The sequence below is a fragment of the Pezoporus occidentalis genome, unplaced genomic scaffold (assembly GCF_034315485.1).
Source record: "Pezoporus occidentalis ecotype Australia unplaced genomic scaffold, CSIRO_AGI_Poc_V1 ctg3, whole genome shotgun sequence".
Taxonomy (NCBI): Eukaryota; Metazoa; Chordata; class Aves; order Psittaciformes; family Psittacidae; genus Pezoporus; species Pezoporus occidentalis.
The window spans coordinates 7,035,059-7,059,261 of NW_026914940.1; the positions used below are offsets into that span (position 1 = coordinate 7,035,059).

Genomic DNA, 24,203 nt, shown 5'->3' on the forward strand with positions numbered 1-24,203 from the left:
GTACAGCAGCAGATCCATCTGTTGGCACCCACAGAGGTAAAAATGCCTTTCCTCCCTTCTACTTTCCCACACCTAGCCCAGATGCAAGGATGCAAGTCAAAGCCCAGAAGCAGTCTATTAGAAGGCGTAAGGCATTAAGAGGACTCCAGAAGCTTCATCCAGGATGCCAGAATAAGCAGCAGCCAAGAGGGAAACATATAAGGTTTCAGTGAGAAAACAATAAATAACAGAGGGACCAGTGGTCTGGGAGACCATCAGGGTGCAGGGAATCCTCACCCACAGCTGGAAAACCCAGAGCAGCACTGGAGAACATCCACACAGAGCTGCCAGCCTGCAGCAATGGAGGGCTGAAGGTAACTCACCTCAGGATGCAACAAACCCTGGGTGGGACAAAACTTGGAAGGGGGAATGATGGGGAAATTGGGTGCTGTAAGGCCAGCCCAAGAAACTGAGTCTGGATTCTTGGTGGGCATCAGAACACAGAAAGAAAACAAATGGGTAGAATTCATTTAGGCCCATCTGACAGCTCTAAGTAAAAGTTTCTAGAACAGAAACAGAAAATTCTGCTTTTAACATAAGGACCCTATGAATGAGGATGGTTGAGATATATTATATGAAAGCAAAGGAGAAATCAGGGGGAATATTAATACAGGGTGCTGACCTGCACCTCCTGGTAACAAATCTGAAAGGCTGAGGAAACCTTACCCTGCTTTCTGGTCCACAGCATGAGACACTGTCAGGTTTGATACTCACACGTATCTTCAGCTGAAGCTGTGGGCGTTCAGTTTTGCCAGGCCATGTTGCCAATGTCCACATACATGATACTACAGCTTCACTTTCACTTGTGTGTGAGAGCCAGGGCTGTCCAGACAGGAATGCTCAAGACCCCTCTGGGACACTGAGGCCATCCAAAAAGAGCAGTTCTCAGTAAGCTGAGCACTGCCAAGATGCTAAAGCAGCTCCTAATAGCTCAGCATGAGAACCCAGAGCTTCTGAAGAAAGAAGTCAAATATCCCACGTGGTTGTGGAAGACTTCTGAACTTTCTGACCTGTGCCTTTTCATGGCACCTGGGGAAGGCAGGAGAAGATAGAATCATAGAATGGTTTAGGTTGGAAAGGACCTTGAGATCATCCAGTTCCAACCCCAGCCCATGGGCAGGACGCCCCACTCTAGACCATGTTGCCCAAGGCTCTAGCCAACCTGGCCTTGAACACTGCCAGGGATGGAGCATTCACCAATTCTTTGGGCAGCCTGTTCTAGTGCCTCACCACCCTCACAGTAAAGAACTTCTTCCATATAGCTAACCTGAACTTCCCCTGTTTTATTTTAAACCCATTACCCCTTGTCCTATCAGTACATAGACAATTCTTTCTAAGGACAGACACCCCGTAGCATCATGTAAATCTCATCCTTTTGCTAAAACCCAGAGCTACCATTCTGAAGGAATGTCTTTCCTTGAGAAGCCTCACTAACAAAGTACTCACACTGCAGCAGCTCTGCTGCAGTACGAAATGGGTACAGGACCTGCACAGGGGATGCAAACAGGCAGTGCCTCAACTGCGAGGGGATGAGGAAGCCAGCTCCTGTCCCCAGCTCTGTCTTGGTTAATGTTGGCAAAGAAGCTGTTGCACACTGGCAGCTGATGGCAAAGTCAAACATTGATAGAGAAGGTATGAAGAAGCTACTCTTAGCAAAATCTCTGTGTGTGTTTGTGCGCTCAGGAGGCATCATCATCAGGGACAGACTTGGGTCAAGCTCTAATTCATGTGAAGCATGTTTAGCACTGCCTTCAGGATATTGCCTTTTCAATGATTTCATTCTGCAAGTGGATTGGGGGGGGGGGGCGGGGGGTGACAAAGGATCAGCTTTGGGAAAGCCCTGTGTATGATGCACCCACAAGATACTTATTTGCATAGCTGAATAGGTGCTATAACCAGAGCAATTTTAATTGACATACTACAATGGCAATGTAGGATAGGAGCCTTCTAAAGAGAAGTGTATCAAGCCAGATAACCAGATGCTGTCAAGGTGGGGCAGATAGAGGGACAAGACACATCAACTTTGAACCTATGCTGCCTAACATTACCTATGTATCCATGTTGTGAGCCTGCAGCCTTCTTTAAGAAGCACTCTGTAGATAAACCTCAGCTCAACTCCCCTGGAGAGCAAAAGGATTTTTGCAGGCAAGAATAAAGGTGTCTGGAACCTTTAGCATTAGACTACATATGAGCTGCCAGCAAAGCAAATAGATAAATTAATAAATCAATCTGTAGCTTTTTCTTGTTGGGGTTTTTTGGTTCACATTTGGTCAGAATGTGGTTTTGCCTGGAAGAGCCCAAAGAAATGTAATCATTTTTTCCTGCCACCAAATCTGAATATTTTACAAATGAAATTCTTGGCCTCACATATGTGCCGATAGATCTTATAAAAAGGAGAAGGAAAAACCACACATTATGGTTCTTAAACCACTTTCCACACAGCCTGAGGCAGCCCTGAACTTGGGTCATTATCAGTGGAATCAATGCTCACAGAGGAGGGGTGCCTATATAAAGTCATATTTGAACATCTTTCTCCTCCCTTTCACACACTAAAGCCAAAAGCCTGGTGTTTGCATGCCATGATGCCATCATATCAAATGAAAGTGTCAATACCTGCTAGTTAATGTGAGGGAGAGCAACACCATTCTTTGCTATTCAACCTACTACTTTTCATCACCACTAAAGTCTGCAGGTTTGCATTTACCCCCTTTCCTTATTTTAGGTTTCTAATCCACACACTACCCATCCCTTCACTTCAAATGTTTTAGAAACCTCCAATGTTGTTCTTCCTATTAATCTCCTTTTCTCGTTCTCTACAAAGTGCAGAATAGCTTTTGTAATCATCACCCTGGTTTGGGACATTTCAACCCGTCTGAACAAGGGGTTTCCTATCTGCTGAGCCATCAGGGCTGAAGATCCTGGATCTGATTCCTCAATGTGCAGCACTGAAAGGAGCCAACACATCCAGTCTTGCTGCAGAAATGACTCAGGCACTGAGGAATCTCAGCCAAGTTGATGGGACTTGGGCTCCCATGGTCTTTGCCCTTACATCTATGAAAAAAAAAAACAAACCCATATTTTAAGAGATGCTTGAAAACTTGTGTCTGAAATCGCAGCTATGCTCAGCCATTTTTCTCTTCCCAAGCCCATCGCCTGTGCAGTTAGGCCCTAATAAAGCATCTTGATAGAATTGTTTAAGAACTCAGTACTGGGAGACATGGGACAATCTGGCAGAACCTGAGAGTTACCTTCTGAAATGCCCTTTGAGACCTGCCTGACCTTTCCATTTTAACTCCTCTGTCTTCCTAGAACAAGCATATATATTCCTGTTATATTCCAGACAGTCAACCCTCCTCTTTCCCAGTGGAGCATCTTTTTCTGTCCATATTCCTTTATACAAGTGAAGAGTGACAAATCTCCAAGGAGACCACAGAGCTTTTTGCCTGTGCACAGTGACCTGCGTGATGCTACCACTACATGGAGGTCTCCGAAGTGCTGGAAAGATCTTTATTACAGTTGTGATGATGCCACCAAAGATGCAACACAGCAGACAATGAGTGTCAGAGCTTTACCAGCACTCGTCTGTTATGACCCGTGTGACCTAGCTGAGATCTCTCTCTAATGAACAGGGTGGACATGCCAGAGAGATATTCACAATATCCCACATCAATTGCAACATCCCTTGCTCTTCAGACGTCATCCTCTTAAGGAGATCAAATTAAGCCTGCTCTTCTCCCAAAAGTCCTGTAAGTATTACAAAGACTAATACCACCTCCCAGTTGCTCTCCCCAGTCCCTCTCATCAGTCCATGCTGTACACTCTCTTCATCCCTTTTTCCCCACTCCTTTATGTATGCCAGATAGAAATGTGTCCTTCATCTGCTAACCAACCCCTCATCGCAGTCCAGTTCTGGGGTCGAAAAGACCCACAGAAAGCCACTTTATTACTGGGGAGAAATCACCCCTGCTCAATGGTTTCTAAGCACAGCCTTCTAAGGTCCAACTCACTGTGTGTATATGTTCAGGAGGCAACAGTGCCCCCGAGGTGCTCTGGCCAGGCACAACTTCACCTGCTCCATTCACCTGAGAGCTTGAATTGAAACAGTAGAGACCCAGGACTCTTTTTAGGCTATTTTTTGACATAGTTTTGAACTCTTTTTTAGATACTCTTTGGACCAAACATGCTCCCAGCAATATTTGGCTTGTGCTTACTTGCCCCCACAACAGGCACGTGTCTGTGTGCACTCACACATATCTCTATGCCACAGCATCATGTTTTACAAACATCTTTGATATCAGTTGAACCCAGGACAACCACTGTAAAATTAACAAGGCTTATGCTCATCTGCCTTAGTAACACTATTCTCCTTCTGTGTGACCTTTTACTTGCTCAACAAAAACTGAGCAGAGAAGCAGCTTACCTCAGAGGGCACAAGAGGGGTACTTTGTTTGTTTGTTGCCAGGTTTGTTATTTGTGTTGCATTTTGTTTGCTAGAAGAGGCACCGTTATCAATCCATCTCAGCACTCACACAGGACTTATCACTTCGCCATCTGCTGTCACACAGGTGTGTCTGGTGCACCACATCACCCGTAACACTTTCTCGCTTTATCTCGCAACACAGAAGCCAACCCCTGATACCAGCAGCCCTACAAAACAAAGTACCCCCTATGCAAAGTGGGTGATGTTACCCCCCTTCCAGCAGAAGCGATGCTCAGACACAGCTTCACATGTCTCTGGCTCAGGGACTGTCCCAGCCTCCAGCAGGGTGGCTCAAATGGGTCCCTTAGGATCCACCTCACTTTCTGGGTCCTCAGGGCTCCCTGAGCCTGGAGTTGTGTCCAGGAATGGGGATGAGGACGAGGATCAGGGACACTGAAGGTCCTGACGTGGCCGCTCGGTCGCGACAGGCTCTCCCGCACCCACTGTCGGGACAGTCACCGTCCTGGGCACCACAGCTCCCAGTTTCTGTCCCCCGGAGATTTTACACGGAAGGTAGGCACACACCGGGACAAGGCAAACAAAACGCGAACACCTTCCTGAAACGAGCGGCTTCCCCATACAGGTCTTTCCAAAGAGGGGGCGAAGGGAAGCGGCTGCTGCTGCGTGGACCAGAGATCGGGAGAGGGGGAAACAACCTCCTCCTGTGCCGGCAGCGGCACACCTGCGGCTCCGGCTCCACTCCCAGCCCCGGTCCCTGCTGCGGCCCCGGCCCCGCGGCGGGACCTGCCCGGGACCACTGCGGCCCCGACCCCTTAGGGCACCGCCGCCCGTCGGGACCTGCCCTGGCCCCTACGACCCGCTCCCCTGACAGCCTCACCCCATTACTGCGGGCAGGAACAGGAGAGCTTCTCCCCCTTGCTTGGCTTCCCAGCACAAACAGGAGCGACGGAAAGAGTAGAAATGGAAAAATAAACCCCTACACTAACAAAATGCCCCACACTACAGGTTTCTGTGCAGATCCCTCAACTCAGAGACACTTCTTCACACCTTCCTTCCCCTTATTCCTTTCTCTTTTCCTTATTCCTTTCCCTTATTCTTTTTCCTTTTCCTTATTCCTTTCCTTTTTCCTTATTCATTTCCTTACTCCTTCCCTTTTTCCTCTTCTTTCCTTTTCCTTTCCTTTTATTCCTTTCCTTTCCTCTATAGATCATCTTTCTCTCCTCGCTCCCACATCTCCCACCTCCTTTCCAGTGCCCACCTTCCCACATGCACCACGCTCAGATCTCCCAGCCCACCGTGCATTGAACCCGAGTGTGTTTGCAGAGGAAGTCTCTCCTGCAGTTTCCAAACTCACCTGCAAAACGCTGCTTGTTGCTAGAATCCAGGGCAAAAGCCACCTCATCCCTGGAAGCCGGGATTAAATACATTGATTGAACCCAGCTTTAGAGCCGTTTTGAACAGAAACACCACCTTGGGGAATGCAGAGCAATCCCAAACCGGCAACCCAAGCCTAGGCACTCTGCCTTTTTCTCTTGGCTCTTTGGGGGTTTTATTAAAGACAGATCTGACGTCAGGGTGAAGGACAAGCCCTGCATTTTTCCTCTGGAGAAACTTTTCCTGCCTCCACTTCTTCATTTTTGTGTGTGGTGTTGTCCCACCTCCTGCATTTCAGTCTATCGCCCTTAGCCAAAGGGCTCTTAAAGGGAAAGCTGCAGCGCCGTGCTCCAGCACGCTGCGATTTCAGCATAGCACTGAAATGCTCGGAGCTTATCCGTCACGTTGCTCATGGCACCCAGACTCTTGCACTCAAATACGTACAAGATCATTGATGTATTTAATCTTTTTAAAAGAGTGGCTTCATTTGATGTTCAGAAGGACAATTGCCCTGCAAGTGTGCCTTGTGGAATGCAGTATGTTGGCACCCTTGAGATCCCCATCTTTACAGAGTAATCCATATGGGAAAGGGAAGGAAGGGCACACTGTCCCCTGCCATGCTACACATCCCTTCCCTGATTCTGGTGGAATGTACCAGAGCGTGCACCAGCTCCTGGGCTCAGACATATTTCTTTATATATTGTAACTAAATCTAGTTATAGTTGCAGTTTATAGTTATAGCTATAGGTAGTTATAGCTACAGCTATAGTTAGAGTTACTTACATAATTATGTAAGTATATATATATATAACTAACTATAGTTAGTTATAATTATTTATATAGTTATAGCTATGGTTATAGTTACTTACAGAGTTACAGTTATACCCAGCCGTGGCCATAACAAATATTACCTGGGTACATGGTAGTGCAAACCTCACCCCGAACAGAGCTAAACCCTCTGATCACCTGCATACCTGTTAATGAGTACTTTGATTTTAGCTGGGTCGTCTTGATGTGGTTTTCTCCTTTTACCTAGGCACAGACACAGTATTTTCATCACTCTTCTAAATCTGAATTTTAGATAATTTAATGGCTCTTTTATCCTTAAATTGAGATAGAATAATATAAGGAAAATAAGTGCTTGCAAAGGGAAGAAAAATCCTTTACAGGTCCTAAACCCAAGAAAGACGTTGTCTAAAAGAGATGTCAAGGTGAGTTTAAAAAAAGTAGGCAAACCCCCATGGGCAGCGATGGGTGGCTAAGCACTGATGGTCAGACTAGAACTGAGATGATGATGCCTTAACCTCTGCCCAGCCTTGCCTACCTTCTGTAGCTCAACTATGCTGGGTCAGGTTGAGGTGAGCCCCCCCAACCTCCAGGAGCCCCCCAGCCCTCCAGTGGAGCTGCACTGTGTTGGGGTTTGCCCCTGAACCTGGCATGACTGAAGGTCAGAGCTGTGGCTGATGGTGGGTGGGTTACAGCAAGGAAGCTGCACTCCAGTAACACCTATTCTCGCAGTGACTTTCATCTCTTGTGTGGTGTGACATGGGCAGTTTAATGGTTTCACACCAGCTGGACCAGGGAGCTCGGAAGGACCCGTTTGTGTGTGTGACAGCCTGGACACCTGGCTGCCCTGGGAAGTGATCCAGAGCTTGGCTGCAGGCTGGAGGAGGTGCCAGCTTTTGTGTTCCTCCTCCAGCACCTCTATCACTGCCCTTTCCCAAGACACACCATCCTGAAGACCAGGTTAATGATTGTATTTTCTGTCAGGTTCCCATAGGGCTGTTTCTATTCTCCTTCCTCCGTATTATTCCCTCTTTTTCCTCACTTTCTCCTCTGTTAACTCATCCTACCTCTCTGTATTCCAGTGTTTCTTTCACCCCTCTGTCACCAGCACACATCCTTCCTCATACACCAGCAATACTCAGTGATAGGGACTCTCTTTCCCTGCTGAGGAATCTAGAAGGAAGCCCTCTACCTTTGTGTCACCTGAGTGGTGTTCATCTACGTGCGGCTACCACTCAGTGCCTGACTTTGGGGTCCAAATCCCTGAGTCCTTTGTTAAAGTTTAAGAGTGTAATTCTTCTGACCAAGGTGAGATGTCCTCCTGCACAAAGAGGTGAAACTAGATGGATTACCTAGGTTAATAGACTCAGATCTAAAGCAGGTGGCTAATGCCTCCTACAAGTCGTGTTTGCTGCCTTGGAGCTGAAAGTACCATGCTATCAGGCCTAGCAAAGGTAGCTTTGTGAATGGAAGAGGAACAAGAGTTTAAAGCCCTTGAGCTATCAGACTCCAAAATGAAAGGAAAGAACACTTTACAAATTACACCAGAAATGGCAATGTGCTGCTCTGGGCTTTTTCCCCCACAAAACAGATGGTTATCTCACTCATTTTTAAACTATTTCTCCTTCATATTTCATTCCCCTCGGTGAATTCCTTAGCGGATGTTGTGGTCAAAGTGTATCAGCAAGGATGCAGTCTTTGAGATGTGGACTTCTGGCTGCTTGTAGCTCCACAGCTCACCTCATGTTGGTCATGGGAGTTTGTCATGTAATGATCATAAACCAGACCCTCTGTCTTAGCTTGGGTGAGACAGGGATCAAGGGGTGGGCTTGCAGCTCTAGGGCAGGGATGCTGAGACATCCAGCTGCCTCAGCAGCCTTTCTGATATCAATTCTTGTGTGGATATGGCATGGATATGGCATGTCAGGGCACTTACAGGTGTGACTGGGTATAGTGTTATTTGATTAAGCCTTAAATAACAGGGACATTTAGATTCTTGTTTAATCCAGTGATGGCAGCAGCCCACACCTTGGCTTCTGCTTCTGGGAGCTCTCAGCTCCAAGTCTGACAATGCTAAAAGAGATCATTTCAATCCTGTATCAACCTGGCTTAATCCTGGGGAGTCTTGTACTGACTCTAATTAATAGAGGCCCTAAATACTCTTCTCTGTCTAGTTCAAAGACTTAGATTCAATTTCAGGTCTTCAAATGATGGAAAATCCACTTCATGTTTTGGTGAGTACAGTTACATTCACTATGAAAAGTTTGTGCTGTATTTTCAGTCTGAGTTTGCTAGTTTCATCTTTCTGCCAATGTCTGCTTGGCTGATGAGAATTCAGTACCTTCTTCCAACATATAAACATGCAAGGGTTCAGTAAATCACTGCTGACTCTTCTCTTCAATAAAACAAGGAAACCACATTGCTTTTAAGTCTCTGCTAATTGGTTTTCTGGACCTTGAAGCAATTTTATAGTTTTATGACTTTTGTCTCTCTCCCTTTCACGTTCCATGGACATTATGTCTGCAAATGCAACTGTCCATTGCTCTGTAGTCAACACCATCCACAGTGAACTGGAAACACACTGCCACAGTGCAAACTAGCTCTTATTCTGTTAGCCTAACACTGTAATATCACTTCTTCTTCAATATGTCCCTTAGGCTTCTCGGCCACATAAACAGGGTTTTCAGTTTGACTCGATTTTACAGTCTTTTTAGACTAAATAAACTGGGAAATGGATTGATTTATTTCATGCTGCTTGATGTGCCTGACACTTTTACTGAAGGCTGTAGCTGGCCAAAGAACACAGGTACTGCTAAGAACAGGAAGAAAGTTCAGGGAGGAGGGATGCTGCTCTTGCTTGAAAACGTGTGGCAGGAATAGCTCTTTGCCTGTAGTGGGTTTACCCTGTAATAAGTGAGATCAGAGTCTGCCTACAGGTCCAAGGGAAAAAAGAGCACCTTGGAATTTCCTGACTCATAAAGGTAAAGGCTGAGTCACGAGTCTGGCTTTTAAACAAACCAAACAAGTAGCTGTGTTAGTTTTCTATCAGAACCCCCCTTTTTCTGACTTTCTCCATGCCAGGGTAATGGAGAACGCACCCCTTCCATGCAGGATTTTCCTGATGAACAGCAGGAACCCTGCTGGGTCTGCAATAAGCAAGAAGGTTAAGGAACCTCACCTGCTTTAGGAGGCACACACTGGAATGGGAACATAGGTGGTGAGTCTGATCACGCCATCTATTATTATTGCTGTTGTTATTACTACTTAGGTGATGGGAAGGAGGGCTACATCAGCCTGGCCCTTTGAAATATCAAAGAAGATTTAGAAACAAGAGTATGAAAACATCTGGTTTGGCTGCATTGTGGTAACATCAAGCATCTGAGCACTCAGCCATCTCCACTTCAACACAGGTAAATATCTCATTTCCACTGAGTTACTGGCCTTTGCAGATGAGACTTGACACCACAGAGTGCAAAAAGCTGCAGTACAGAAGGAGGATGCACTCTTTTGCTGTCTAAACAGTCTTTCCAAAGAAGAAGATGGAGGGGAATCCCAATATGGATGGAGAGCTAAAAGCACCTGTGCTCCTGTTCTGTCTTGTATCCCTGGTACCATGATGCAGAAGGTACCAGCAGGAGCCAATGTGGTAAATCCACCACTGGATTCCCTCAATCCCTTAAAAAATGCCAGGTGAAGGGAGGTACTTGGAAGTGTTATTCAATACAGGTTTCCATTACTGAGCATGCATGCACTCCCTATGTGTCTTGGGCTCTGTGTGCTGGCATACTTGTAGGGCTGTTAATACACTCAACAGCTAAAAAGAAAACCAGCTAGTTCAGGTAAACCAGGCTGAGGGTGAGCACTCCAGGACTGAGTGATTATTTCTCCAAAGAACTGGTATAAATCAGATCCACTGATAAGGGTGAAGTAGCAGCTAAGTCTGAAATATGGAACCTTCAATATTTAATTCATCCATGCATCCAAACCCATTTGTATTCCAAGTGAGAATACTGCATCTGGGGAGGCATGACTGTGATTTCATCCGCCATAAATAGACTCAGATTTATTAGGACAAGTCTTCAGCTGGTGTCAATCTGTGCGACTCTGTTGATTTCAGCAGTATTAATCTGGTTGACAGCAGCTGATCTGTTCCAGTGTGAATGAGAACATGAGGGTTTGAATGACAGTAGCAAAAACATGAGGCATTAAATTACTAGTTTCTGCAAGTTCTTATTAAAAAAAAAAAACAACAAAAACCAGAACTTTAACTCAATTTATAAATACGTGTTGTATTAGATTTTCAATTATTGATGCCAGGAACTTCAGACATTGTATTTTCTTCCTTGAAATGGCAATGGCCTGACTATTGTGTTTATCTATTCTTAAATTTTCATAACTTCCTCTTGGCTATTTGTGTGGCCATTATTGGGCAAAAAAGATGTTCTCATGGTTTTGAACCAGTACCAGGCATTCGTGACAGCAGCAACAATACTCTGGGGTATCTAGTGTTTTTCCTGAACAATTGTCTGTCTCAGTATCTGCTCTCCACACCCATCAGTTTCTTAATAAAAGCTTTCAAAGAGAACGTAGGGAAAAGAAAACCCACAGAACCAAACAAAATGAACCCCAAACTATCATACAAAGAAGATGCCAAGCTCTGAGAATAATTAATAGCCAAATTAAACAGGCCACAGAGAATGAGGAACCTGCCCGGGATATGAACAAGGTCTGATAAATCCTTGACATAGAAAAGTAGTTTTCTGGAAATAATACCTGTTAACCAATAAAAGAAGCTGGATTAACAGCACATATTGAGTCTGAGCCTCAGCTGGTACAAAAATGAAGTCCTTGGAGCTGCATTGATTTGTGGCATTCATGGGTGCAATGCATTATTCATAAATATTAGCTCAACTATTTGAACAAATGAGGGAAGTGCAGGGGAGGAATTAACCTTTGGGTTTGCCTCCTGCAGATGTTTTTTCTTGATGCATATGAAAAGAGAGGGAAATAAATTGTCTAACAAACTATGAAAGGATGAAGAATCCCAACAAAGATTGCACACATTCCTGAAGTGGCACTTCATAGGTTGTCCTGCTTCATTTCATGGTCTCTTGGACAAGTAATTTTATGACATGCTCCAAAAAATGACTTCACCCACTGTGGATAACGTGCACACCCTGGTATTTCTATTCTCTAGACCAGTGACCACGGAATTACACAGCTATTCATTAATCTGGGCCTTCTTTCCTTCTACTTGTGCAGCAAAATCCTTCTGTCTCTGGGACGGAGTTGGCCCCATAAGGAGGGAAACCTCTGTCCTGCTAGAAATTCACTGTGACCAGTGCCATTGCTCCCAGTTGGGTCTACATTAAGGCTAGAAACAGACTTGACCTTTTTAGTCACACACTGAGGCTTCCCAACAGTGGATATATGTCAGCGAATTCTCAAGGTTGGGTTAGACCATACATATATTTGGCTGGAAAAAAAAACAACAACCCACGAACAAGCCAATGAAATCTCATTTAGTGTGAAGGAAGGAGGTCTATAAAACACAACCATCTCCTGTCTCAGATGGGCTGGTTTTCTGTAGGTTTGTCCTGGTAGCCCATGTGTTGTTTTTAAAATGTTTTGTGAATAAATGCAGACAAATTTGCTTTTCATATTAAAGAAAGTAAGAAAGAAACTTGATGGGAAGTTTAAAAAGTGATTAATAGATCCCAAAGAGATTAAACCTGTTTGAAATGTGAAATATTGGAGGACCAGTTTTCCCTCTATTGCCCGATTATTCAAATCCTGCATTCTGACTCTGGTAACATGTTATTCAAAGTTTCCTTTGGTTTTGGTTAGTAAATGGTTCTCTTTCAACAGAACTGCTCTCAGCCTCTATTTCCTGGGGAAATGGAGCTTACGCAATCACTTTGTACGTGTTCATGTCTGTCTGTCTCGGTCCCTCTGCAGTAATGTTTGAGCTTCTTGGCCAATAGGAAGCCAAATTTGACAGGAAGAGAGATAGCTCCTTGTCAATCACATTCCTGAGCATTTTGTGAAACAAGACATTGAGCTAGTAGAGAAAGGCCTTAGGAGTATCCCGCCTTTGGGGAAAATGACTGTTCACACACTATTAGACGCCAGAGAAGTTACACAGCTGAGACCTCTCAGACGTCCAACTGCAGGAAAACAACTTCAGTGGAGTTTGCAGTCAGCCACCAGACACAAATCTGTGGGGGAAGTGGCTTTATTGATGTAGTGCTCACAAAAGCACTGCTGCTTTAGGCACAAGTAGTCCACATGCGCTCAAGTTCTCATCTTTTAATTCTTTTTAAGCTTCCCCACCTTCCAGCCCGTGACTGTTCTTCCTTAGTTTAGTCTCGGTGATAAAAGCAAAAAGGGTGAAAACAAAGGTATCTATTTTCACACTAACCACTTAGGAAGTAAAATACTGTGTGTGTCACAAGTTCTTCCTAGGACTCTTTCAAAGTGCAAAGATACAGTCACAGAATCGCAGAATCATAGAATCATAGAATAGTTAGGATTGGAAAGGACCTTAAGATCATCCAGTTCCAAGTCCCCTGCCATGGGCAAGGACACCTCACACTAAACCGTGTCACATTCCAGTGGATATAAAGTAGTTATAAGTCAAGAAGGTGAACAAATTGAGGGTCTGATATGGGCTGGTTTTGAGGCCTCAGTAGAAGGAGGTCCCAGGTATGGAAAGCATCCAGGATACACATTTCTTATTACCAGGAATAATTGCATCTGAAGCATTTAAAAGAGATTATAATGAAGATAATAAAGTACTTTTGCATTCCCTGGAGAGTGTTCTCCATAATGTCAGCTGGTGTTTGTTATTAGTTTTACAAAATTGGGAGCATTATGATTTTGTTTCCCGATTTTATTTGGAACACTGTTATTTGCCAACCCAAAAGGCACAAAAGGGGATTTGGACTCAGGAGGTGATGTATCACACCCAGAGTTCCAGAACAGGTCACTGCCCCAAGCTTTGCTGTTTGTGATCAGTGTCCACCTTGCTCCATTGTTGTCTAGTATAATAAACTTTCTACCCTCTCCTGGACTGAGGGTACCACACAGAGTACTCACTGTTTCCTTCTGGGATTATTTTTTCTTCCTTTTCCTCCTCTCAGCATTTTGGAGCATATGTCATGATACAGACTTGTATTCAACCTGCGGGAAAAGAAGATCAGGGAAGAATCACAGAATCATAAAATCATAGAATAGTTAGGGTTGGAAAGGACCTTAAGATCATCTAGTTCCAACCCCCCTGCCATGGGCAGGGACACCTCACACTAAACCATCTCACCCAAGGCCTCGTCCAACCTGGTCCTGAACACTGCCAGGGATGGAGCATTCACAACATCCCTGGGCAACCCATTCCAGCGCCTCACCACCCTTACAGTAAAGAACTTCTTCCTTATATCCAATCTAAACTTCCCCTGTTTAAGTTTTAACCCATTACCCCTTGTCCTGTCACTACAGTCCCTAATGAAGAGTCCCTCCCCAGCATCCCTATAGGCCCCCTTCAGATACTGGAAGGCTGCTATGAGGTCTCCATGCAGCCTTCTCTTCTCCAGGCTGAACAGCCCCAACTTTCTCAGCCTGTCTTCATACGGGAGGTGCTCCAGTCCCCTGATCATCCTCGTGGCCTCCTCTGCACTTGTTCCAACAGTTCCATGTCCTTTTTATGTTGAGGACACCAGAACTGCACACAATACTCCAGGTGAGGTCTCATGAGAGCAGAGTAGAGGGGCAGGATCACCTCCTTCAACCTGCTGGTCACGCTCCTTTTGATGCAGCCCAGGATACGGTTGGCTTTCTGGGCTGCAAGCACACACTGAAGCCGGCTCATGTTCATTTTCTCATCAAACAACACCCCCAAGTCCTTCTCCGCAGGGCAGAACAGGAAGAACAGGATGGAACATGGTCCTGAGCCCACGTGCAAAAGGTGGGTGCAGTGGATGTCTACCTTGATCCAGCAGATGCTTTTCTTCTTCATGAGGTAATAAAATGGCTTCATGGCTTCTGGCAGTACTTCTTTCCCATTAACATGGCTTGAGTCCATCTCCATTTAGTCATGCCTGAAATTGTTGAGTTCCTGAGGAACTGCTGGGCTGCACATGTTCAACCAGGACAGGCTTCCCAAAGGGAATTTTGACAAGGAGGACATACTGTGGGACACTCTGTGAGGCAGGCACAGCACAAGAGTGGGGAAGGAAAAGGAGAAGATTCCTGTATGGAATCCACTTCATTGTTCTCCTAAGGCTGCATTAGTTATTCCTGGATTTCAGAATTGAAATGATACAGGGAGTAAGTCCTGTATACCCCACAATTAGCAATAATTGTGACCAGTGTGGTCTTTTTGTTCTGTTGTAAAAGGAAAGCTAAAAATACAACCTCTACACCCATGAGCTTTGAAGAACATTTAGTTTCATTGAGATGGTTTCGCCTAGTTGAGGCTCAATTTGACATCAACAGCAGCACTAGATGCCAAGAATGAAGACTCTTCACAGTGTTCCACAAAGCTATTTCCTACCCTAACGATGTCATGATGATACCTACTCCTTACTTGACAAGAGAGAAGTTTTTTTGACTAACTTGACTTCATATATCACAGGTTGAAGACTCTGGGGGCTGATACTGGTGCATCAAAGGACCTTCCTCACTGTCCCCACTCCAGCAGCCTTTTTGATTAAGCTGTTCTTTTCTGCTAGGTTACAACATGTAGTCTTTATGTTTGCAATGCTCAGGACTGTTGTTTAGGACCTCTCATAACATGGTTTTAATCAGTGCATTCAGGCTGCAATACAGTGCGATCTATTTCAGCTGTAATGAAGCCTCTCCCCTGATTCCATAGGGTCCTTCAGCTCCATCCAGGCTGGTTTCCATTACTCCCACTCATTTTGACTCCCTGACCTCCATTTGGTCTATCACAACATGACTCGCACATCTCAGATTGTCCTTTGGGGCATCCCACAGAAACACCTCTCAGAACAAATGCAAGTGCTCAGTTTTAGAGGAAACTGGAATTTCAAGGAACAGTGGTCACTTTTGACCATTAACTTCTATATTATTTTGACAAGCTCTCTCTGCTGCCTTTTTCAGGCTTAACCATTTGCTTTTCTCCGTGTCAAATGCAATTCTCTGGCATGATGTGCCTGGCTCCTGGTGGCAGCCCTTGAGGGACTGGCTGGCTGCACTCCCAGCACCTCATGGAGCAGAATTCAGCATGGAGCCAGGAAAATGCAGTTTGCCCCATGACTGAGACATCACAGTGCCCTTGGAGGTAGATAGTTTCCTTATTTTCCATTACTTCAAGTTGTTACTTGAAGGCCAGAGAGGCAACGGGTTTCCTAGGAAAGGCACTCTTCTCTTTACACGTTGGGGACTGTTGTCCTCATCTGTGTTACCTCCCACAGGCATCCTAAGAAGAAAAATCTTGGACCTGTTTGAGGTCTAAAAGTGGCTGCTGAGACTGCAAGTAAAGGGATCAGCTTAGGAGAGCTTTCATGTGTTAAAACCGTATTGGTGTTATTTACTCACTATGTGCTGGAGCAGGGTCCTTGAAATGTGCCTGGGGAAAGTGTCTGCTCAGGTGATGGAGATGGGTTCCCTCAGAGTACCAGTGATGGAGTACAGCTCCTGGCAAGGGAGCTCCTTGTGTGGGAGCCATCAAAACCTCCCTTATGCCTTGGAACCCCAGGCTTATTGGGGTTTTGGAGAAGGGAAAGGCCTGGACTGAGGGCAAGTCCAATGCACTGAGCCTGTAGTGAGCAGAGTCAGGAAGTGATGAAGAAAAATGCGAGAGAGGCAAAATAATATGTCCGAGGCATGGTCAAAGGGTTGGAAGAGTTTCAGGGTGTCTTCTCATACCTGCCCCAAGGCATAAACTGCATTAACTAAACTCTTCCTGACAGATGTTTCTCTAACCTTGTCTTCAGGGAGCAAGACTTTCCCTCTAAGCACTCTGCAGTAGCCTGTTCCAGGACTTCATTGACCTCAGAGTTAAGAGAGTTAAGCCTAATGTCTACCTTCAGCCTCCCTTGCTGCAGTGTAAGTCAAGTCTACTGCTCCTTAAGCATACTGGAGGAATTTCTTTCCCCTTTATTGCACCATCTAAACAGTTTAAAGATGTGTATCTCCACTGCAGCCTTCTTTCCTTCCCCAGTTCTCCCACTCTTTGCTCAGACACTGTAATTTCTTTCTTTACCTATTAAAATGCCCAAAACTAGAGATAGCACTAGGACTAGACGGAGACCTTCCTAGAGTTCACTTACTTCCCACTTAACCTGCAATCCCTAGATTACTTCTACAGGAAGCTACATATTCCTGCAACATTGGTTGCTCCCATTGAGATGAATGGCCGTCAAACCAGAACAAGCAGTCACTTGAATAGTCACAATCCTGCAACGTCAGTTAAATCTGCTGGGGTAAAATGGTTGACAATAGCAACTAAATCTCAGCAGCATCAAAACCCACCCTTAGGTATGCCCTGACAATGAGTAACCTGCAGGACTTCTTTCCCTCTCGATTATTTCCCCTGTATTAATTTTCCTATAGCAAATGCATGTCAGACTGGTTCCTTCATCCCTGGAAAAAAAAGAAGTCAGTGTTGCTGACAGAACTGAAAAGCTTGAGTCAACCCTGTGACTCCTGTTGTCCTGAACTCCTTTATGAACTGACTATTTCAGAGGATCTCTGCAGGATATTTTCTACTCAAACCTTAACTCATATCGTCAGCAGATGTAGCTTCTGTGATGCTATCCAAACCACAAAGATTGTGAGAAAACTCAGGCTACATCCCAGAGCCCCACTCTGGCTATTCCTCCAGGGAAGAAAGCAGCACGGGTACACCCCACTGAGGATAACTTCCTACCTAGCCATTCACACTAAAGAATTTAATCTGGGCTAGATTCCCATCTCACTTGAGCAAATTTCAAGTGAGATAGCTCCAAAAGTCTAACTACAGTAAAGATGAAATCATACCCCAGCCACTTAATCACCTTCTACATTATGTACTCTGTCTCCCATATCTTCTAGATCTGTCACAGATCTGGTGTTCTTTTAACCATGATTTGTTTTTAACCAACATATGCTAGACTATTTCATATCTTCAAAGTGTTCAAAATGGTCTGTTCCACTTGTTGTTTCAACATTTCTCTAGGTGTTGAAAGTATGCTGATCGATTGATAACTCCCCAGCTCTTCCTTACCCTCCACATTAATAGAGCCATTTTCTTTCCCTATCATGTCTCACATATCCTTCAAGACAGTGCCTAGCCAGTGATCTGATTTGAACAAAAAATCTGTCTTTTCAAAGAATTCCCTTAGACTGCCTTTTGCTTGTTGTAGTCTGAATTCCTCTTCTGCAGTCATCGGTGATAGTGTCTTTGGCTTATAGCATTTTTAATGAAGGCTCATATGTGAAAGGCATTAACCACTTCAGCCCTCCAGGCACTATTAGCTTTCCTTTCTCACTAGGTGGAGGTCCAGCTTCTTCCTTCATTTTCCTCTTTCTGATGAAATATTAGTAGAAAGTTTTTTGTCCCCTTTCACATCCCTTGCTTGTTCTATACCATTCCGTGCTTTGGCCTTTATGGTTTTGTCCTTACATGCTCCAGTGATTCATTTACATGCATCTTTAGAAAACTGACCTAGTTTCCATTTCTTGCATGTCCTCATAGACCATCTGTCTGATGCATGCAATTGCCAGCAGTGCAGGCTGCATTTTACTTCCAGTCTGGAGACTGGGAGGAACCAGGTTCCTTCAACGACTCATTTTCAATAAGATGAGGTTACTAAAAAGAATGTAGGATCATTGCGTCCGTGAGTGAAGAGAAACCTCAGCGTTGCACTGGGTCAGAGAAGTAGATGCCTAAGAAAGAGTTGTGCCATCAAATGACAAAAGGTATCAGCCCTCTGTACTCAGTTATCAATGTCTCTTAATTAGACACCCTCCTTGGAAACTGGGCCGTGGGAACTCTGAAGAGGAATAGGGTATGGTATTAAATATCTTAAAAGGCCACATTAAATGGTCTCAGACACACAGCAGCAGGCATGAAACCTCTCTCAGCTCTTCTTAAAGGTTTTACTGTAGGAAAAGCCAAAATGGCAGCACATCCACACCAACAAGCCCAAAGCCTGCATTTCCTGTATCCTCTTGCCTGTGAGCATTCCAGGGAGCTGTAAGTACTTACTGAGGGCTAGCTGTTTCCACTGTACTTTCCCATGGAGAAGCATGGTAAAGAAAGTGCTGGAGTAAATTATCTGCTGGTTGAGTTATTGAAATGAATGATAAAACAGATGTTTCATATGCATGAACTTTTCATGTTCTTGGGCCCCAGGCTGGGTAGATAATGTGAAATCCTATTACAACGTGGAACAAGGAGTTGTAGTGGGCATATAAGCTCCAAATCTAGCTCCTGGTGATACAGTTTTTTCCACAGCTTATCCCTTATACCACACACGTGCTCCTTCCTACACATCCAGCAGCATTTCTGTACCAGTTCTTAGCTGGAAGTGAGACTTTTGGCAAATTATTTGGGAAAATCCATAAAACATATATTCTCATTTCCCCAGCTAATGGGGAGCCCAGTGCCCTTCAATGTGCTTGGGGTCTCTGAAAGGTTTCTGGGCATGATTGTTTCTGTTCCCTTGTCCCAGGTGAGAACATTTATTCTTACACCTACCATTAGCAAGCCCTACGCTTTGCAAGAGAAAATGCATGAAACCCCTTTGCACTGCCCCAGAGACACAAAGCAACTATAAAGCAAGCTAAAGCAGTTAATTGCTCTGCTTCCCCAAAGCAATATAAAGGAGCTGGAGTGTCCTGAAGAATCTGGCATTTACAGAGTAATTTCTGATGCATGAAAGGCATAACCCTTAAAATCATAGCCATAACGCCCAAAGGGATTTCAGATTGCACTGTCCAACTTTTCACACTGAGGTGGGCTTGAGGTTAGCCGTAGGTTACAACTGATGGTGTCTGCTTGTGCCTTTTGTAAAACTGAAGGTGTTTCTGGAGACTGATTTGTACCTGCACATGCAGAATGTCTGAGGTCTTAGAAGAGATTTGCACACCTAATCCTCAGGTTATTCTTTGTTTGCCATGCAATTTTCATGCCTACTGTAGAGTGGCTGATGAGAACCAGCACTGGAGATAGTAGCAGAACTCTCTTCCCAGAGTAACTCCTGGGACTTGAACCAGTACTCAGACTTTTGGGCTTGCCACTGTATGAAAGACTGTACCCCTACACTTGGGAACCAGGTTAAACCTCCCTTCAGATGCACTGGTAAGAGAGAACAATGCCTCATTGATACTTGCCTCTCCATGGAGCAGAGCTGAACACCCCCAACATGCTGTATGTGTTGAACTAAGATCAATACTAGATTTAACTGCCTTATTTTTTCTTTGTAAACAGAATGAAATGTGACAGAGTTTTGGTATAAATGACTCTGATCTTGAGTAATTCCTTGCAGCACTTCCTTGCGTTCACCCTACTAATCATGCGGTCAGGGAAATACTGCTTGAAAGATGTAGTAATGAGTTGGAGCCCAGCACAAGCAATAAAATATTGCTCTGTTTTGGGAAATATTGTCATTATCCCATAAATATGGCATATCTGCATAGTATCTGCCTTAGCACATGGAGAGGAAATTATATTACATCATCACCTTGTCGTGGGGAGTTGGCAGGAATTCTGGGAGCCGTTCCTTAAATCCGTGTTCAGATAAGAGGAGAAAGGGGAAAGACATGAGTGACAGGTAGAGCTGTGTCAAGGTAAAAGGTTTAATTTTTTAACTAACCATTCAGCTGAAGCAGATGCACAATGGTAAATATAAACCCATCCTCCCGCAGCTTGGTCAAAGCTTCTGTGTGTTGGAGTCCTTTGCACGCAGTTTATGCATGTGTTGAAGTAATTTACTTGGCTGTATTCTAAAAAGCAGAGACTTGTAGTTCCCTTTATCATATAAAATAAAAGTAACTGCAAGGCCAAAACAACATATTCGGTTTGGTCCTGTATGCTACTCACATCAAAACCCTAAGCCATAGCACTAAGGGAAGATCTGTAGAACCAAAAAAGGTGGTGTTCATCACATCTTCCATGGTAAGAACTAAACCTGAGCTGGCTGGCTGCGCTGCCATCACACCTATTGGGGTCAGTGGAGTTTATGTTTCAGTTTATCCACCCACTCTATGCACTTAAAGAGATGAGCCATCATCCCCTCATCTTCATGGTGTGCTGCTGATTAACTCTCCATTGACCATAAAGGGAGCTTGAGTTTGATCCTGTATCCACAGCTTATGGAGACTATAAGTTGTCAATACAGGATAACTATGTGATGTCTATGGACATCAATGGACATAGACAATATGTGATGTCAAACCCACTTTATTGGAATCTGCAGAAGACACCCTTCCAAGGAATTACATGGTTTTGGGTTCATTTATTTTGCTGTTTGTTTTTTTGTGTGTGTGTGTTCAGATGCATACATGGGAGTCTGAGGCATCAGCCATATTTGACATGCTGCATTGGTACCATTAAAGGAAGAAGAAGGGGCCAAAGAGAACAATTGAAATGGGGAACTGTCCTATATCCTGCTGCATAATCCTTCATTAAAAAATGACGTATGCCTATACAAATTAATGCATTGGGCTCTGAAATCTCTGTACAATACAACATGGACATACTTTGTGCATTACCACCAGCTCAAAGCAGGGCCATTTTTATAGGATTTAAGACCATCTTCCTTGTTTCCAGTGAACTGCAAATCACAAAATAGCACTCAGTTGTCTGCAATTGGGTCATGCTAAAGGTTTATCTGGAAAAGCAACCAGCCATGGTTGGAAACAGCAGGAGACTGAGCTGCCACCACTGCTTTTGCTGATTTGCTGCAGTGATCTAATCAGTCTCCCTTTGGAGAGACTGTAGACCTTGTCTCTGCCTCAAGCTTGTCTCATTTTAACTGCCAGACGTTGTTTCCTGAGTAACTTCTTTCACTGTGCATTTTCTCCATGCCTCCAAAGAGTACCTCATTCTTCTTACATAGCAACTTACAGAAACCAAATTTTCTAATAACTTTAAAGATAGCTGTCAGTTAAATGGTTCTTTTATCCATCAAAAGTAAGCTTCAGAGTTGTACAGGGCATATTTTGTCTTACTTAGGATATTAAGTGCTACTAAAAGAATAAAATATCTGGAATATGTTCAAGCTGTGCAATCTCAGCCATATGCAAAATACCATTTTTGTTAGATAAGAGCTATTTTCATATTAATATGTCATTAATGGTCATTAATTGTAGTCCTAGCCATTAACGTCACTGTTGATTTATTAACATGTCCTTTTTAATACAAATGGCTGGTTGGCTTTCAGCCTATCTATCTTTGCACTGTCTTGTTTGTCCTCAGCAAATATTGGCAGGGAATTAACATTTTTCCAGTCATCTGTAATTTCCCCAGTATTGTCGGATTAAAAGGAAACATCAGGGAACCAGAGGCCACATCAGCTTCACTTTAAGATGCCCAAGTCAAAGCTATCCAGGCCTGCTGGTTTCAAAAAGGGTTGTTTCATGTTCTCTGAATCACTAAAGCCTCAGAAAGTTGTTTATCATCCTCATGTGATCTTAGTGTGTCATCCTGCTTGCTCCCAAACACAGACTGGAAGCACATTACCTTTATTGTTACTAACATTTGATTTGTTCCTGATACACTTGAAAAAACTCTATTTCTTCTTCTCTGGCTTTTTCAGCTCTGGCTTGTGTCTGACACCTTCAGCTTCCCGCATCAACAAAATTAGAGAGAAATACCAAAACACATTTCCAACCTTCCCATTTGTTATATTATCGTATGTTTAAATTGTTTCTACTCATTGCCTTTACTTTCGAATCACACTTTAGTTAAAACTCGTGTGTTCACTTTTTTTTTCCTTTTCTGATGATATGACAAGTTTTTATAAATAAAGTCAAATTCTTATTCTTGATGACTCTTACTTTTCTTTCATTTAGTGCATTTTAATACATTTTTTCACTGTAAGCCACAAGCTTATAGATAAACCTCATTGCTTTCATTCCTGTTATGGGCAGAAGTTATAGAGTTTGGAACTTCAGCAGGAGAGTCCCAGTATGCTCACATTAGCCGTGAGCATCACAATAATAACAGCAAGAACAATGATGATGATGATGCTGATATCACTGCCAGCAATCTATTAGTGATTTTGTTAAAGCTTCTACTCAAGGGCATCAGAGCAGTACACAGGGCATCAGTTCGATTATCAGGAGAATTAAGATGGGCTCCCTCTGCCTCGCTATGTGACCACTGCCAACTTTTTCTCTTTATTTGTTCTTTGAATATAAGCAGATAACAATAAATAAATTGTATAGTAAATGTCTATGCACATGAAGAGTTCAGTGGAGGTTGCACATGCAACCACAAATTCTTGGCTGTCTGAAGACACTTAATGTGCAATGAAATAGTTTTCTTCTGCATATTTCCTCATTTGCTTTTCTCACTATGCTGTTTCCCAAGGATGAGGGTGTTTTTTAATGAGGGAAGAAAGTGGCTTTCTTTTCATACTTTGCTGTTTGTTTGCTTGCTTTTTTAATATGCTGCTCCCATGGATTTCCCCTTCTTGTGGTAAGCAAAGAATCCCACAATGTATTGCATCAGTCTCCACACTATGCACCAGCAACACAGATTAAACCATGTCTGGAGCACCACAGCAGAGAGCAGAAATAGAGCTAACCACTCTCAGGAAGCATCTATCAGCCACAGCCAGCCAGGTGCTAAGAAACACTGCGCTGCGGAGCCTGATGTGGTGACACAGGTGAGTTTACAGAGAGATCTTGTCTTTCTCTTTTTGCCTCCTGCTTTTATGTCTCTGGGCTACTGTCAGTGTGTTTTTACTGGCTAGGGCCCTGCTATGGAGAGTATGAATGTATTTTGCCACACATTCATTCTCCAACATCATAGCAAGCTTTCTTGAGAATCACCCTTGATTGAAAAATGCTGATTTTTATTACTAAATGCACAAATGCTCAAATGAATTCCACACAACAAAAGAAAATGGAAAATCTCTAGACCCTAAACTTTCTTGTAATTTCAAAGGCCAGCAGACAGCAAGGCTGTTCTCTCATTTCTCAAAATGATTACTGTAGTTCAGGAAGTCTGATGAATGTCTCTGTATCTCTCCCTGTGTTATGCAAGGTCAAGGTAAATATATGTATTGCTCAATTCTTACTCAGCATCATCATTATGGCTGTTGCTGAATGTGTTCTGACTTACCAATTGTGAAGGAAATACCGGGAACACAGGGACCAGAGGAGGGAAAAATAATATGCCCCCTGGAAGTTACCGAAGTCTGTGGAGGATTCCTTAACAGATGATGGGATTACCCCTGGAAGGGAAGCAACCACTGGCTTATCTTTTGAGGGCTGAGTGTCACCAGCTGTGCTCTTCTGCTCTGGAACACCTTTTAGGAAACTATTATGAAATGTTATTTCTGTAGCCATTCAAATTAATTTCAGATTGAACATTTGTATAGGAAACCTAAAC

General features: G+C 43.9%; 2 protein-coding genes across 3 annotated transcripts in view; one reads left to right on the top strand and one right to left on the bottom strand.

The window, feature by feature from the left end:
- The window catches only part of CCN4 (cellular communication network factor 4), a 35,892-nt gene extending 29,758 nt beyond the window's left edge, over nucleotides 1-6,134 (bottom strand). For both annotated transcript variants that reach the window (XM_062626981.1, XM_062626980.1), the window contains exon 1: nucleotides 5,835-6,134. In XM_062626981.1, the coding sequence (XP_062482965.1) occupies nucleotides 5,835-5,882 (48 nt within the window). In that variant the 5' untranslated portion in view covers nucleotides 5,883-6,134. The remainder of the gene's footprint in view (nucleotides 1-5,834) is intronic.
- A 7,860-nt stretch (nucleotides 6,135-13,994) lies between these two features.
- Nucleotides 13,995-24,203, top strand: part of LOC134167867 (dynein axonemal assembly factor 11-like) — a 303,297-nt gene continuing 293,088 nt past the window's right edge. Inside the window, exon 1 of the mRNA XM_062626997.1 lies at nucleotides 13,995-14,375. Within this exon, the coding sequence (XP_062482981.1) occupies nucleotides 14,340-14,375 (36 nt within the window). The 5' untranslated portion in view covers nucleotides 13,995-14,339. The remainder of the gene's footprint in view (nucleotides 14,376-24,203) is intronic.